The sequence below is a fragment of the Lynx rufus genome, unplaced genomic scaffold (genome assembly GCF_022079265.1).
Source record: "Lynx rufus isolate CCGP_SWC_20201006 ecotype Redwood Valley unplaced genomic scaffold, mLynRuf1.p SCAF_18, whole genome shotgun sequence".
NCBI lineage: Eukaryota > Metazoa > Chordata > Mammalia > Carnivora > Felidae > Lynx > Lynx rufus.
Genome location: NW_025814832.1, coordinates 18,685,374 through 18,698,775, shown reverse-complemented (window position 1 = coordinate 18,698,775; position 13,402 = coordinate 18,685,374). Strand labels below are relative to the sequence as shown.

The 13,402-nt window shown below is 36.7% G+C and overlaps 1 protein-coding gene across 1 annotated transcript in view; it reads left to right on the top strand.

The window, feature by feature from the left end:
- Positions 1–13,402, top strand: part of STXBP4 (syntaxin binding protein 4) — a 153,239-nt gene that overhangs the window by 2,971 nt on the left and 136,866 nt on the right. Inside the window, exons 3-6 of the mRNA XM_047081003.1 lie at positions 2,113–2,245; positions 11,718–11,824; positions 12,011–12,230; positions 13,213–13,291. Coding sequence (XP_046936959.1) covers positions 2,113–2,245; positions 11,718–11,824; positions 12,011–12,230; positions 13,213–13,291 — 539 coding nt within the window. The remainder of the gene's footprint in view (positions 1–2,112; positions 2,246–11,717; positions 11,825–12,010; positions 12,231–13,212; positions 13,292–13,402) is intronic.

The following is a 13,402-nucleotide window of genomic DNA, read 5'->3' as shown; positions in this document are numbered from 1 at the left end:
ATCAGAGGGTAAACTTAGAGTTTACCAAATTCCCTCATTAGAAGTTATGCCATTTTGCATTCCCATCAACAATGTACAAGAGTACCTCTTTTTCCACAGCCTTGTCACTGGAGTATGTTGTCACAGTTTTAAATTATATGTTGATCTTGTAAGTAAATAGCAATATCTCTGCCTAGTTTTAACTTGTAATTCTCTGGGATTAAAGTTGAGCAGCAGAACTATTTCTAATAGCTAAGAAAAAGTAAATAATACAAAATTTTAACATAAGGGAGTTGTAACATAAGGTCCTGGCAAATAAATGCTGTACAAAATACAGAAATTCTGTTGACAATTAGAAAAAGAGGGATCCTTTACTGAAGCACTAATATATGGTGGAGATTTGAGTATCCCCCATTGAAGGAAATTTGCATTTGGAGGGTTTAAGAGGTTATACGAGGTACCTAATGAGGTGCCTTAATTCCCCCTCTCCCCCCCTCTCTCAATTCTAAGCTTCATTCTTTTATGCCCTTATAACCTAATATTCCATCAAAAGTGGGCTGAGCTTCTGAAATCTGTAACAGTGAAACATTGTGGACCTAGTCCCTTCTGCCTCTTTTTCTAGCTAATTGACCGTTGCCCTAGTAACCAGAGAGGCCATCCAACACCAGAGCTTAATTCTGTATAATGCAACCCTGAACAATGTCCTGTGTAGAGAGCAAAATATTCAAAAGCAGGAAGGCTTATAAGGTTTTGTGGGGTTTTTTGTATTTTAATTTTTTTCATCCTGTCTTTTTTATTATTTAACTTTTGAATACATGCTTTCTTAAAGATATAGTTAGAATTCTTGTGGCAGAAGCTAAGAAAGCTTTTTCTAAAAACTGTAATCATATTTAAGATACGAGGCACCTTTTTTAATACCAGTTTCAGTTTTTTTGATATGTGTGAAGATAGCTCCAATATTCATCACTGGCTTTAATACGACCACGAAGCATATCTTATACCACATTTCGCCTCTAGAGTAACACAAACTGGGTTTCCATTGCTGTTCTCCAGCTTTATAACCTTAGACCACCAAGTTAACCTTCCCAGACTTTGGTGCTTTCAGAAAAATGAGGGTAATAATCTTAGGAGTTGTATAAATGCTAAGTTGAATAGCATAGTGTATGTATATTGCTTAGCACAACCCCAGTTACATCATATGTAAGCAGGCAGCCCTAAGCCTTATTTGAAACTGTGTTCAAGCCCTCTTTGACCAATAAAAGTCTCGACTCTGACTGGAGTGTTCAGAAACACAATTTGAGGGTATGCCTTTTATAGAATTCTTTTGACAGTTCCTTCTTTTCTTTTTCTAAAAAAAATTTTTAGTATTTATTTATTTTTTGAGAGACAGAGAACAAGTGGGGTAGGGGCAGAGGGAGGGGAAGACACTGAATCTGAAGCAGACTGCGGGCTCTGAGCTGTCAGCACAGAGCCCAATATGGGGCTCAAACTCATGAACTGCAAGATCACGACTTTAACTGAAGTCAGATGCTTAACTGCCTGAGCCACTCGGGCACCCCTCCTTCTTTTCTAATGTCATTGTTCTTAACGTTTGACAGAAATTATGGATGAGCACGTGCTTTCTATCAGAAAATACTCTTCTGAAATTAAAAAGATAAACTTTTCTTTTTGATATTCAAATGGAGGTCATATTTATTTTGCTTTAAATGACTGCCAACATGTCTTTTAAAAAGTCACTTACCTAACTCAATAAAATCTTTAATTTTGGGATTGATCCGTCAGTGTAGTCTAAGAAGCCAGCTAAAAAGGGAAATCTGTTCAGTTACCTTTAATAAACCTTTAAATATATTTAAATTATATGTTGAAGGTATTTTTCTTCCTTCTACAACAGAGAAATAAACACTATTGCTATAATTTCTTCTATGGTTTGTTTTTATAGAAAAAAAATACTACAGATAACAGAATCCATTTGATTATTTTCCTGTCATCATACTTTTCTAAATGTTGTTACTGGTATGTACTGAGTATATGGGGTTATCTAGATCTAAGAATTTGATTTAACAAGTAGTTTGAAGAAAAAGTGGGCATAGATCCTCTAGGCTAACCTGTGAGTGCTAATTTACTTTATCTTAGGGATCCTGCCTTTCAGATGATTACAGTTACCAAGGAAACGGGCCTTGGTCTGAAGATCCTTGGAGGAATTAACCGGAATGAAGGTCCTTTGGTATATATTCAGGAAATTATTCCTGGAGGAGACTGTTACAAGGTAAAAATTAAAATAAAAATAATACTTCACCAAAAACCAAACCTACTAGTGGTGAGGTTTGTTTTCCTACTACATCAGTAAGTTTTTAGTATTAATTGAATGTCCCCGGTGACTATTTCTCAGTGAAAGATCTTGTAAGAACTGGAAGATAGGCCTTTACCTTCAAGGAGCTTTAACCTAACAAATAAATAGGAAGTAAACATGAAATAAATCGGAAAATAACAGATTTCAGAATCTTTTTTTTTTTTTAATGTTTATTTATTTTTGAGAGAGAGAGAGAGAGAGAGTCTGCGAGCAGGGGAGGAGCAGAGAGAGGGAGACACAGAATCTAAAGCAGGCTCTAGGCTCTGAGCTATCAGCACAGAGCCCAACACGGGGCTCCAACTCACAAACGGTGAGATCATGAGCTGAAGTCAGACACGTAACCAAGTGAGCCACCCAGGTGCCCCCAGACTTCAAACTCTTAACTAAAGGTTATATATTTTTAATAATATACTATTTAACTCTTATCCAAAGTCTGATTTTGAGAAATTGTATTTGAAGGCATGTTATCTCTCCACTGCTGAATTTGGATTAAGTCAGATCACTTAAACTGGAAGTACCTTCATATTTAGCCTCTCCTAAATGCAAAATATACAAACTCAGCATATAAATTCTGCTCATCTCTGAATTTGCAGTAATTCTTGTTTAGTTTGTTATTTATATCACGCATTAGTTGCCCGCATGAGAAATTAGATTTAGATTTAAGACCAGAAAATATCTTTTTTTTCTTTTTTTACAAATTAGAAAGCCTTACTCCCCTCTTTCTTATAAGAAATATATAAATCATGATTTCCTTTTTGCTCTGGTTGCTAGAAAGCTCAGATCCACATTTGAAGTACAATATCAACAACTTAGTTAACAAACTAGTTACTATATTTTCATTTTCATTCCTCCTGAATTTCATTTGCCATATCTGTTTTACTAATGTGATTCTATCTGTCTTTTGTTGAAAATTGCCTGCAGTCCTTTTCGGAGAGATATAGGATATAAAGAATTTCATAAAATAATTGTATTAACAACAAGCTATAGAGCATGAGAAAGGATCCTTTTAACATTAAGTTTATTCATATTGTTGTTCTGTTAGTTATTTTGATTCAATAAATAGTCCTGCCCTTACCTCCACCCTCACCCCAAACATTTGTTTAGCAAGTAGTTTATCTAGGCAACTGGATTTTTATTCCCCTTGTTAGGAAAAAAAAATTAGTTTCGCCAATAATTTCGAAATTAGTAGAAATGATTTCAATTGTTTCAAGCTTGTTGAGATAATAGGATACACTTACCATGTTGTAAGTGTTATATAATAAATTTAGGATATATAATAATACAGACTTTTAGCTATTGAATTTAAATTATTAACCAAATAAAGTTTACTTAAATACTAAAGTGTTTAACAAATTCAAACAAAAAATAAAATTAGTCTTGTAAGAATTGAGGTGTTTATGACTGCTTTAGTTGAGGGACGTGCGTGTGTGTGTGTGTGTGTGTGTGTGTTCACTATAGCCAAGTTATTTCTTAGACCACACTTCATACAATGTAATAATAGATCATGGTATCTAACAAGTGATAAAAATTTGCTATTATGATACGTATCAGTTTGTGCTTTTTTATTCCAATGAAACATATTTATAGTTAAAATAATAAAGTGATAACATGCTGAGTGACACTTAATCTGCTATCAGTGGTAGCAGACTGGGAAATTAAATACTTTCTCTTACTGGTTTTTCTTAGAATTTCATTGTTTGGAAGGCTATCAAAAAGTAGTCATTTAATGGACTATATTCTATATTTACCACTAGAGAGCAGCACAGAGTTATTAATGTTTCTTGACAGTATCTGGTCAAGTCCAAAGGAAGAAAACAGCCAAAACAGAGAAACGTGGAGACAGAGAAGAATAAATACACTTGCAATGCTCACACTCATTTCTGTATACTTCCTCAAGATGGAGAGTTACATGCATATTTATTCTGCAAATACAAATTGGTGCAGTTTTATTTTTAAATGTTTTTATTAATAATAGCATTTACTGTGTTCCAAATACTGTTAGGCATGTTAATAAATTTCTAATCTGTGCAAAATTTCTGCATAGTAGATGCATTCATACAATAGGAAACACAGGCTCATAAGATTATCCTTATTAAGTTGCTGAACTGAGCACCTTCATATTTTTAAATGCATATGAGTGCTTTCACTTGCTCTAATTATAATATTCTGTTGTTTGAGAATTACAGTATAGGTAATCCCCAAGCTTATAGATGGATTATATTGCATTTATATTCCCAAACTTCATATGTTAGAGGGCTATTGGAACTCAGAAGAAATCTTTAATTAATCACAGCTGCCTGAACCCTCACCCCCACCCCCTTACACATGCATGAATGTTTTCCTACTGGGAAATACAAAATACAGTACTGGTTCCGTAACCAAAATACCATGTTTCTTTGAAAAACATATTCAAACTTGGGGCATCTTGACAATTTTTCCATTGCAATAGAAGGAAAGATTCTTCCAGCTCAAAGTGTTAGAGACAGCCTATAGGATGAGATTAGATGTACTAGGTACTGAGGAAATATGAGAACTCCAAGGCCCTTTTCACCCCACCAGCCAGTTCCATATCAGTCTGGAGTCTTTAGTGTTCAATCTTAGACCTTTTTCTGGCTGAGATACTCCTTTGAGCTTCATACTCACATGTCCAGTTGCTTGGTCAGCATTTCCACTTGGATCTCCTTAAGGCATCTCAAACTCACTGTAGTTGAGGCAAGACTCATGATAGTCACACCATACCCTCATCTGGCCATCTCTTCCCAAAGAGAGCTTCTTCCTCTGTTCCCAAACTTGATGAATGACACCTTCCAGTTGTACCAAGTTAGAAAACCTAACGGCAGCCTAACTACTTCCTCTCCCTTAACATTCATCCCCGGTTTTATCAGCACATGCTGTTGACTTTTTTACTCTCTAAATATCACATGAGCCCATCAGTCTTCTTGATCTCCACTACCAGCACATAGCTTTTAATCAGATCTCACAATAGCTTTGTCTGCTTTTATAAACCATGCCTATTTCCTCCCCAGCCTATCTTACTAATATTCAGTTGCCTGTATCACGTGACTTCTGCCCTCTATTTCTCTGGCTTTCCATCTTTATGCTTCCAGAGCGGTATTTTTTCAGTTTCCTGAAGTTCTTTCTCATATGCTATACCCTCTGACTCAGAACACACCCATGCTGCCGCCGCCATGACTTCCAAATATCTATTCAAAGACTAATTCCTAAGGAATGTGTTCTCGGTGCCCTCCAGTTTAGGCCAGCTCTTTTTTCCTATATGTGCTCCTAGATCCCGTTTCTTTCCTGAGATATCACCGATCTCAGTTTGTAAACACACATCCATATCTGTACTTATTTTATCAACTCTGTCTGAACCACAAGACAGTATGTTTCCTAGGTGGGAGGATTCTATCTGGTTTTATTCACAATAATATCCTTAGTCCCCAAAGTGATGCCTGGCATAAACTAATTGCTCAGTTAATATTTATGAATGAATGATCCCTTAGTCATTCTGTCATGTTTCTGCCTGTTCCCCATTCCCCTGCCACCATCTGGCTCCATACCAGGTCCCCTTCTTCCCTTGTCCTTTGTGTTATATTCTGGACACAAACTTTCTTTGAAGTTTTCACATGTTTTTGCTTCTTTGTTTTTCTAATAGTGTAAGGAAAGCAGGCAGTGATCAAAAGCTTTTCTTCAAACCTGATACTACATTTCATATATCATTTAACTGATTCTAAGACCTATATTAAAGCACATACATATAAGCTCTATGAGATGAGTCTTAAAATCAATTTCATAGTGTAATTGGCAGCATTTTCTTCTCTTAATGCTGTGTAAAATAATGGCCATCTTACAGTCAATGTCATCTTAAATTTGATAAATTCAGGACCTTTTTTTTTTTTAAGTCAAATCCTGTAGGTAAAGACAGCGATCACACAGATGTAGATACTAATGGTTAAGTCATTGTTCACAGAGGATTGAAGTAGGACATATTTATCTTTCAGAGGAAGTCTGTTTTCAGAATGTGCTGATCCTAACCATGGAACTCAGACCAAGGCCTCTGGATGACATAGTGTCTAGAAGCCAGTCCCATCAGTGGAAGCTAAGGAAGTAGCAAACCAAGAGGGTTCACTTTACAAGTCATTCTTTTCTCTTTTGCCATTATTACTACTGTCTGAGCCACCTTAATTTTCTCAGACTGTTTTCTGGCCCTGATTAATTTATTGTGGGCTTATTGTGTACCTGGCTGGGGGAAACAACCATGAAAAGGACATGGTTCTGGCCAACTGAAAAAAATCAGGGCTGCTAGTTTGGAAGTCACTGGATTAATGTGCTCTAATAGGAGAGAAAAAGCTATGTGGACAAATAGGGACAGCACAAAGTAAGTGTAATTACTGAGATAAGTAAAAGTGCTTTTGGGGAGAGAGGAACAGATAAGTAATTCCAGGCGATTGGGGCAAACTTATCTCAGAGCAAATGTTTGTACTTGGCGGTGAAGTTTAAGTGCCAGTTCATCAGGTGGAGAAGTGGTGGGGTAGGTGGTGTGAACAACATTTTCTGAGAATAGATTGAAGAATTTGTATGCTGAGGAGGGAAGGTGGATGGTGAGGCTGGAGAAAGTAGATTGTAGGTAGTTTGTTGTGCTGAGTCTGGGAAGGTAAGGAATTTCAACTTTTCCTACCCATGGGCAGCCTTTAAAGGTTCTTAATTTGAGGAGTAAATAGGATTAAATTTGCTATCAATGCGAAAATTACAACAGGCATGGAATTCTGATTCAACTCACCTTTATTTGACACCTACAGTGTGCTAGAATTTCATCTATGTTACTTAATTACTAATAGCAACCTTGTGTGACAGGTATTTATCTCCACTTTACAGCTAAGAAAATGGAATCTCATAGAGATTAAGCGTCTTGCCTAAATTCATATTAGTAACTGGCAGTAAAAGAAGTTGACAGTTTCTGAAAGTAATGGGAAAAGAACGGGAAGTCTTGCAGGAGCCTTCCTTAGTATTCAGGAATCAAGAGTTAGTTAAATCAGAGTCAGGCTGTATAGATGGTTTCTGATAACATGATAACATGTTATTTAGAAAACTATATAATGGTTATTGTAAATGAACAGTGCTGGTGGTTTTTAATAGAAGTGTCTAAATGGTCAGGGATATGTTATGACTTCAACATCTTTGTAAATGTCAATGCAAAAGAATGCAGACCCTGAAGGTGGGCATGTGAAAGTGCTTGGCGCCTTGCCTGGCGCCTTATGCAGTTGCTCAGTAACTGCTGAATCAGAACCCAGACAGTGTGGAAGAGGCCTCAGCATGTCCCCGAAGTTAGTATCTTCACATATACATTAATCCAACTGGGGCAAGATTCACTGGTTTTGAATGCCAGACTTTTACGGAAATAGCTGTGTTTTAGTTTGCAGGTTCTGACTTTTAAACAGGTTCAGAAATTCACATGATCAGCTAAGATCTTATTCTAGGAGGCAAAGAAAAAAAAACGCTGTAAATACTTTTTAGTAAAGGAAAAAATATATATAAACACCAAAAGCTGCAGTTAGAGGGCATTATTCTTCCTCCCTTTTCTGACTCTTGTCCTGATGGAAAATGCTACTTCGGTACCTCAGTGTGCTTTAATATAAGATACATTAAATTGTGTTCATGGGAGCTTTTCCCTCTGTACTGTTAATAGTGTACAGTCTGAGAGGAAAATGTGGAAGATAGCAGGTCTGCTGAAATCCTGTTGCCTACCTGGTTTTTTTTAATGTTGATTTTTTTATTTCTTTGAGAGAGAGAATGCGAGAGCACACTAACAGGGGAGGGGCAGGGGCGGGGGGCAGAGGATCTGAAGCAGGCCCTGTGCTGACAGCAGAGAGCCCAATGCAGGGCTCAAACTCACGAACCATGAGATCATGACCTGAGCAGACACTTAACCAACTGAGCCACCCAGGTGCCCCCACCTATGTGTTTTCAGTAGCCTTTTCCTCTGCAACCCTGACAGCCAGCTGTGGTCTATATAAGATACGTGGATACGGGAGCTCCCTCCAACAATTTTTAATTCAGATCTATGTTTTTTGTGGATTAGCTCTTGTGCCTCTCCCAGCCCCCTTCCCCTCTTTCACTCTCTCTCTCTCTATTGTTTATGAACATCTAGCTAGCAAGTTGTAGAGCTCAAATTAGCATTCGGGTCTATCCGGCTGCCATACCTCCTGCTCTTTCCTCTTCTGTCCACTGTGTCTGAAGGCCCCTGCCCAAATGGAAGAACTGCCATCTGACAGTATGTACTGTCTGCCACCCTGATTCTAAAAAATCCTTTTTTTTCCTTGTCAGTGTCCTTTAATTTTTTTTAATGTTTTTTTATTTTTGAGAGAGAGAGAGAGAGACAGACAGAGCGTGAGCAGGGGAGGGACAGAGAGAGAGAGAGAGAGGGAGACATAGAATCCGAAGCAGACTCCAGGCTCCGAGCTGTCAGTGCAGAGCCCGACGTGGGGCTCGAACTCACGAACCGTGAGATGGTGACCTGAGCCGAAGTCAGACGCTTAACCGACTGAGCCACCCAGATACCCCTCCTTGTTAGTGTCCTTGAAAGCTTTGCTCCAGTGAAACAGACCTTTCTTCTGTCTTCGTTTTCCCCTTTTCTCTCCCTAAATTGTTGCCAGGCTTTGTGATACAAGTCAATAGTAGTATAGCCATTAAATTTTAGTTGTAATCTACCTTACTGAACTGATTCCAATAAAGAGCTGTTTTGTAGATTCCAAATGGCCTAGGGCTGGATTTAATAATGACATTTATTTAATTTCACTTACTTATTAATTTATTTTGAAATTAGATTAAAAATTTCTCTATTTGACCCTTACTTCCAATATAGAACTGGAATATAAAACCAAAACATAATTCAGCTAGCTAAACACATTGTTGGGGCAGATATTATGAGCTCCTTTTTATTTGGGGGGGATGGAGAATTTCTTTCCTTTTTGATGATGTGACATTTGACACATAAATGGAGCATAAAAATAGAATGAACACCTATGAATCTGCTTAGAGTTCACTTAGAGTTACTTAGACTTAAGAAGTAGAAAATTTGAGGTACTACTCAGGCTTCCTGTGTCCGTTCCCTGATCACATTCCCCACCCTTCCTCCTGGAAATAAGCACTCTAGAATTTTGTTTATTCTCCCCCATTATTAGCCTTATCTTTTTGCCTGTGGCAGAAAGGTTGTTTTTCTTGTTTGTTACTGTTTCATCTTAACCCTGGGTAGATAGCTGTTCTAAAACAAAAATTTAGCATATTAAATTATAAGCTTATGTACATAAATATCTAAGTATGTCTGGATAGAGTTGATTTACATGCATATGTAACCAAACTCTGTAATAAGGTTTGGGCCCAGGCAACTACAGAACTGTGTTTATAAAATCTTATAAAACAAGCTCTTTTGTTTTACTGAATATGTAGTATCCTTCTGGTAGGTACTTTGCTTTGTCTTTTCCAGCATTACTATTGTGTTTTACTCCTCATACATTTGTCAATAGAAGGGGGGAAAAATCACTTGTCAATATATCACTTGTGTTGTGTTCTCTGACTTTGCTAGTTATATTTATAAAATTGAAATTTTCAAATTTTATGTATTTTAAAATCAAATTGTTTTTAGTTTAATTTTTTGAGTAATGTTCAGAATTTAGAAGAGTTGTAGAGTCATGCATTTAGGTTATAGTGTCTTTTACATAGTATTTGAAATGACATTTCCATAAAATTTTTTGATAAATATTTTATATTTATTTATTTTCCTATGTACTTAGTATTCAGTGTAAGAGGTAGCACTTGGTATCTTTTTTTTTTAATTTTGTTTAATGTTTATTTCTGAGAGAGAGAGAGAGAGAGAGAGAGAGAGAGAGAGAACGCAAACAGGGGAGGGGCAGAGAGAGAGGGAGACACAGAATCCAAAGCAGGCTCCAGGCTCCGAGCTATTGGCACAGAGCCCGATGAGGGGCTCGAACTCACAGATCGCAAGATCATGACCTGATCTGAAGTCAGACGCTCAACTGACTGAGCCACCCAGGTGCCTCACTAAATATCTTTTTAAAAAACAAAACAAAAAAAATAGCTATTGTTATTTAGTAGTGAAGTAACTATAGATTACCATTATTATATATAATGAAGTTCAGATTGAAGATCAGTTAGTTTTCCAAGGAATATATCTTAGAATATATCGTAGATAAGACTTTGAAGGGAGATATTTCCTTGAATTTGTAGAACTTAATTAAATGCCATTAGGGTGAAAATCTAGCTCTTTTAACCATATAAGCTTCTTCCCTCATTACAGAAATATTGCCTTCTATCTTTGAGAATAATTGAGACATGTCTTAGGAGCTGAAAATGAAAAGAGCTCATTCTTCTTTTCCAGTTTGAATTAAGGAAAAGGACAGGTAAAGACTGAGAAACTTAAATTAAATTAAATGAAATCTTGTCATCAGTAGGCTCTGTTCTTATCCAGTTAGGCTAGTTATAGCCAGAGCTGGGTCTTAGCAGACAATGCAAGGCAGCCGGTTAGAAGTGGTCATCCTTAGTAGGACATGAGTAAAGCTGGATATACAACCAGCTAGACCTGCATCACAGGAGTTATGACGGATCTAGTAAAGAGCTGAAATATGGGTAGGATCAATCTAACTAAGATCCTTGACTGAATTTTTAGAAATCTTACTGCGGAGGGGTGCCTGGATGGCTCAGTTGGCTAAACGTCTGACTTGGGCTCAGGTCATTATCTCCCAGTCCATGGGTTCGAGCCCTGCATCAGGCTCTGTGCTGACAGCTCACAGCCTGGAGCCTGTTTGGGATTCCGTGTTTCCCTCTCTCTCTCTGCCCTTCCCCCACCCATGCTCTGTCTGTCACTCTCAAAAATAAAGAAACATTAAAAAAAAATTTTTTTTAATCTTACTATGGAATGAATCTTACCAATTTGGTGGGATGAGAGATGCAGGAATGCTCAGAAACTAAAGTGAATGAGTCTTGCACTCTGAAATATTCTAGAATTATTTCCTTTATCACAGAGTCAGAGCTGTATCTGTCTCATACGTAGTACCAAGCTTTTAAAACAGGTCTTTTCCTGGTGTGCCAGGCAGGCTGTGTCTTAATCTAGGCATATATGTATTCATGTATGTCTTCAGGATTCTTAATGTGCAAATTTAGCCTGTGTATGCACGAACCATTCCATTTCATCCACATGTAGGCAAACTAGCTAAAAACTTTTTGCTATTGAGGTTCTTTGTCCAGTATTTTCTTTTCACTCTTTTTTTAAGAGACTGTTGACTAAAATTTTTCTTTGGTTTGGTTACATCAGTTTTTTTTTTTTTTAAACCATCATTATTAGTTTCTTTATATATATTACTTTTTTCGTTAGGATGGACGTTTGAAGCCAGGAGATCAACTTGTCTCAATAAACAGGGAATCTATGATTGGTGTATCCTTTGAAGAAGCAAAAAGCATAATTACTAGAGCCAAGTTAAGGTAACTCTCCTATCCATAAAGTAGAATGAGTTTTTTAACATGTCTTCTCAAAAATAGTAATTTAAGAGACTTAAATACTTTAGACCCTAAAAGAAGTATATTTTCATAATATTTGAAACATTATCTTAAAATTCAATTGTACCATATCCATAACCTATCCATAAAGTTATTGCTTTTTAATGCTAGGTCAGAATCTGCTTGGGAGATAGCCTTCATAAGACAAAAATCGGATGGCAGTCATCTAGAAAATCCATCTTGTACATCCCTTTTACAAGCTTCAGGAGAATATGGACCACAAGCCTCAACATTTAGCCTTCTTCCTTCTCCCCCTGAAATACTAATTCCAAAGACCTCATCTACTCCCCAAACTACAGATACCATTTTATCTTCTTTTAGGAGAAATCAGGTAATCTTACATTTCTCTATATATTTATCCGGTCTGTATATTTTTACGTTTGTTACATACACATAGAATTATAATTTTGGCAATGCAGTTTATTAACATTTTGGTATTTACTTGAAAGACCTTTTCTTTTTTTCCTGCTTAAGAATTTTATGCTGTGCTGTGTCAATAATACAGTTTTTCAAGTCAGTGTGTCTTTGGTTCAGAAAGTCAAGATCAGGGAGGGCCTTGCAAAGATATGCCTAGATAGCACTCAAAACTGTGTTAGGCATGTCATATTTATTTTCAGAAAGTGTCTAATGGTTTCTTGTTATTCCTATTTTCTGCTTGACTGAAGACAGGCAGTCTACCTTTTTGTTCTCAGCTTATTCTCCTGCACAGTGAGACAGTAATCCTGATTACCCAGTGTAGGTGGATATGGTTCCCTCACGGGTGTATGCTAATACCTAGTTCACCCCAGTAGAATCACACAGAAGGAGGAGTTTCTACATCAAAATCAGCAGTTAATTACTAATTGCTGCAGTGCCCTAACAAATCAAAGTTAAAACAAATAGAGCATATACTCTTAAATTCCATGTTAGCTATAGAACAAAATAGGAAACTCAGGTAGGCTTTCAATCAATGGAATAAAATTCATCAAAGGTAATTTCAGTTTCAAGTGCCTGCTAATAAGATGCAGAGTGTAAGATTATCTGTCAGCCTCTTCTACTTTTTTTTATTTGGGGTTATAATACCTTTCCAAAGATAAGGTACATGGCCTTATGTTTTGTTGTCCTTGGACAGCATAGAACTGAAAGCAGTTGTTACCTTTAATTCTGAAATGCTTTGCTTGAAGATAAATATACCAAAATTTTAGAGATTTCATATTTTTTGGACCACAGCTTTAATCTTATAAACCATTCTTTTTATGTTAACGTGAGCTTCTAGTCTGGTCTTTGACCTACTTTAGAAAATGACATTTTATATTCTTCCTTTTCTTTCATAGATAAAAACTGGATACAAGAAAACAGAACAGACTCCAATTACTTCTTCAGAAAACAGCCCTACGGATATGTCTAATACAGGTAAATGCACATTTAATTCCTCTTTACTGTTATTTCTTTCAATTACTCTTTCTCAACGAGGAGTACATAATGTGACTTAATAGACTTTAAAGAAGGGTGCATTATGCCTTT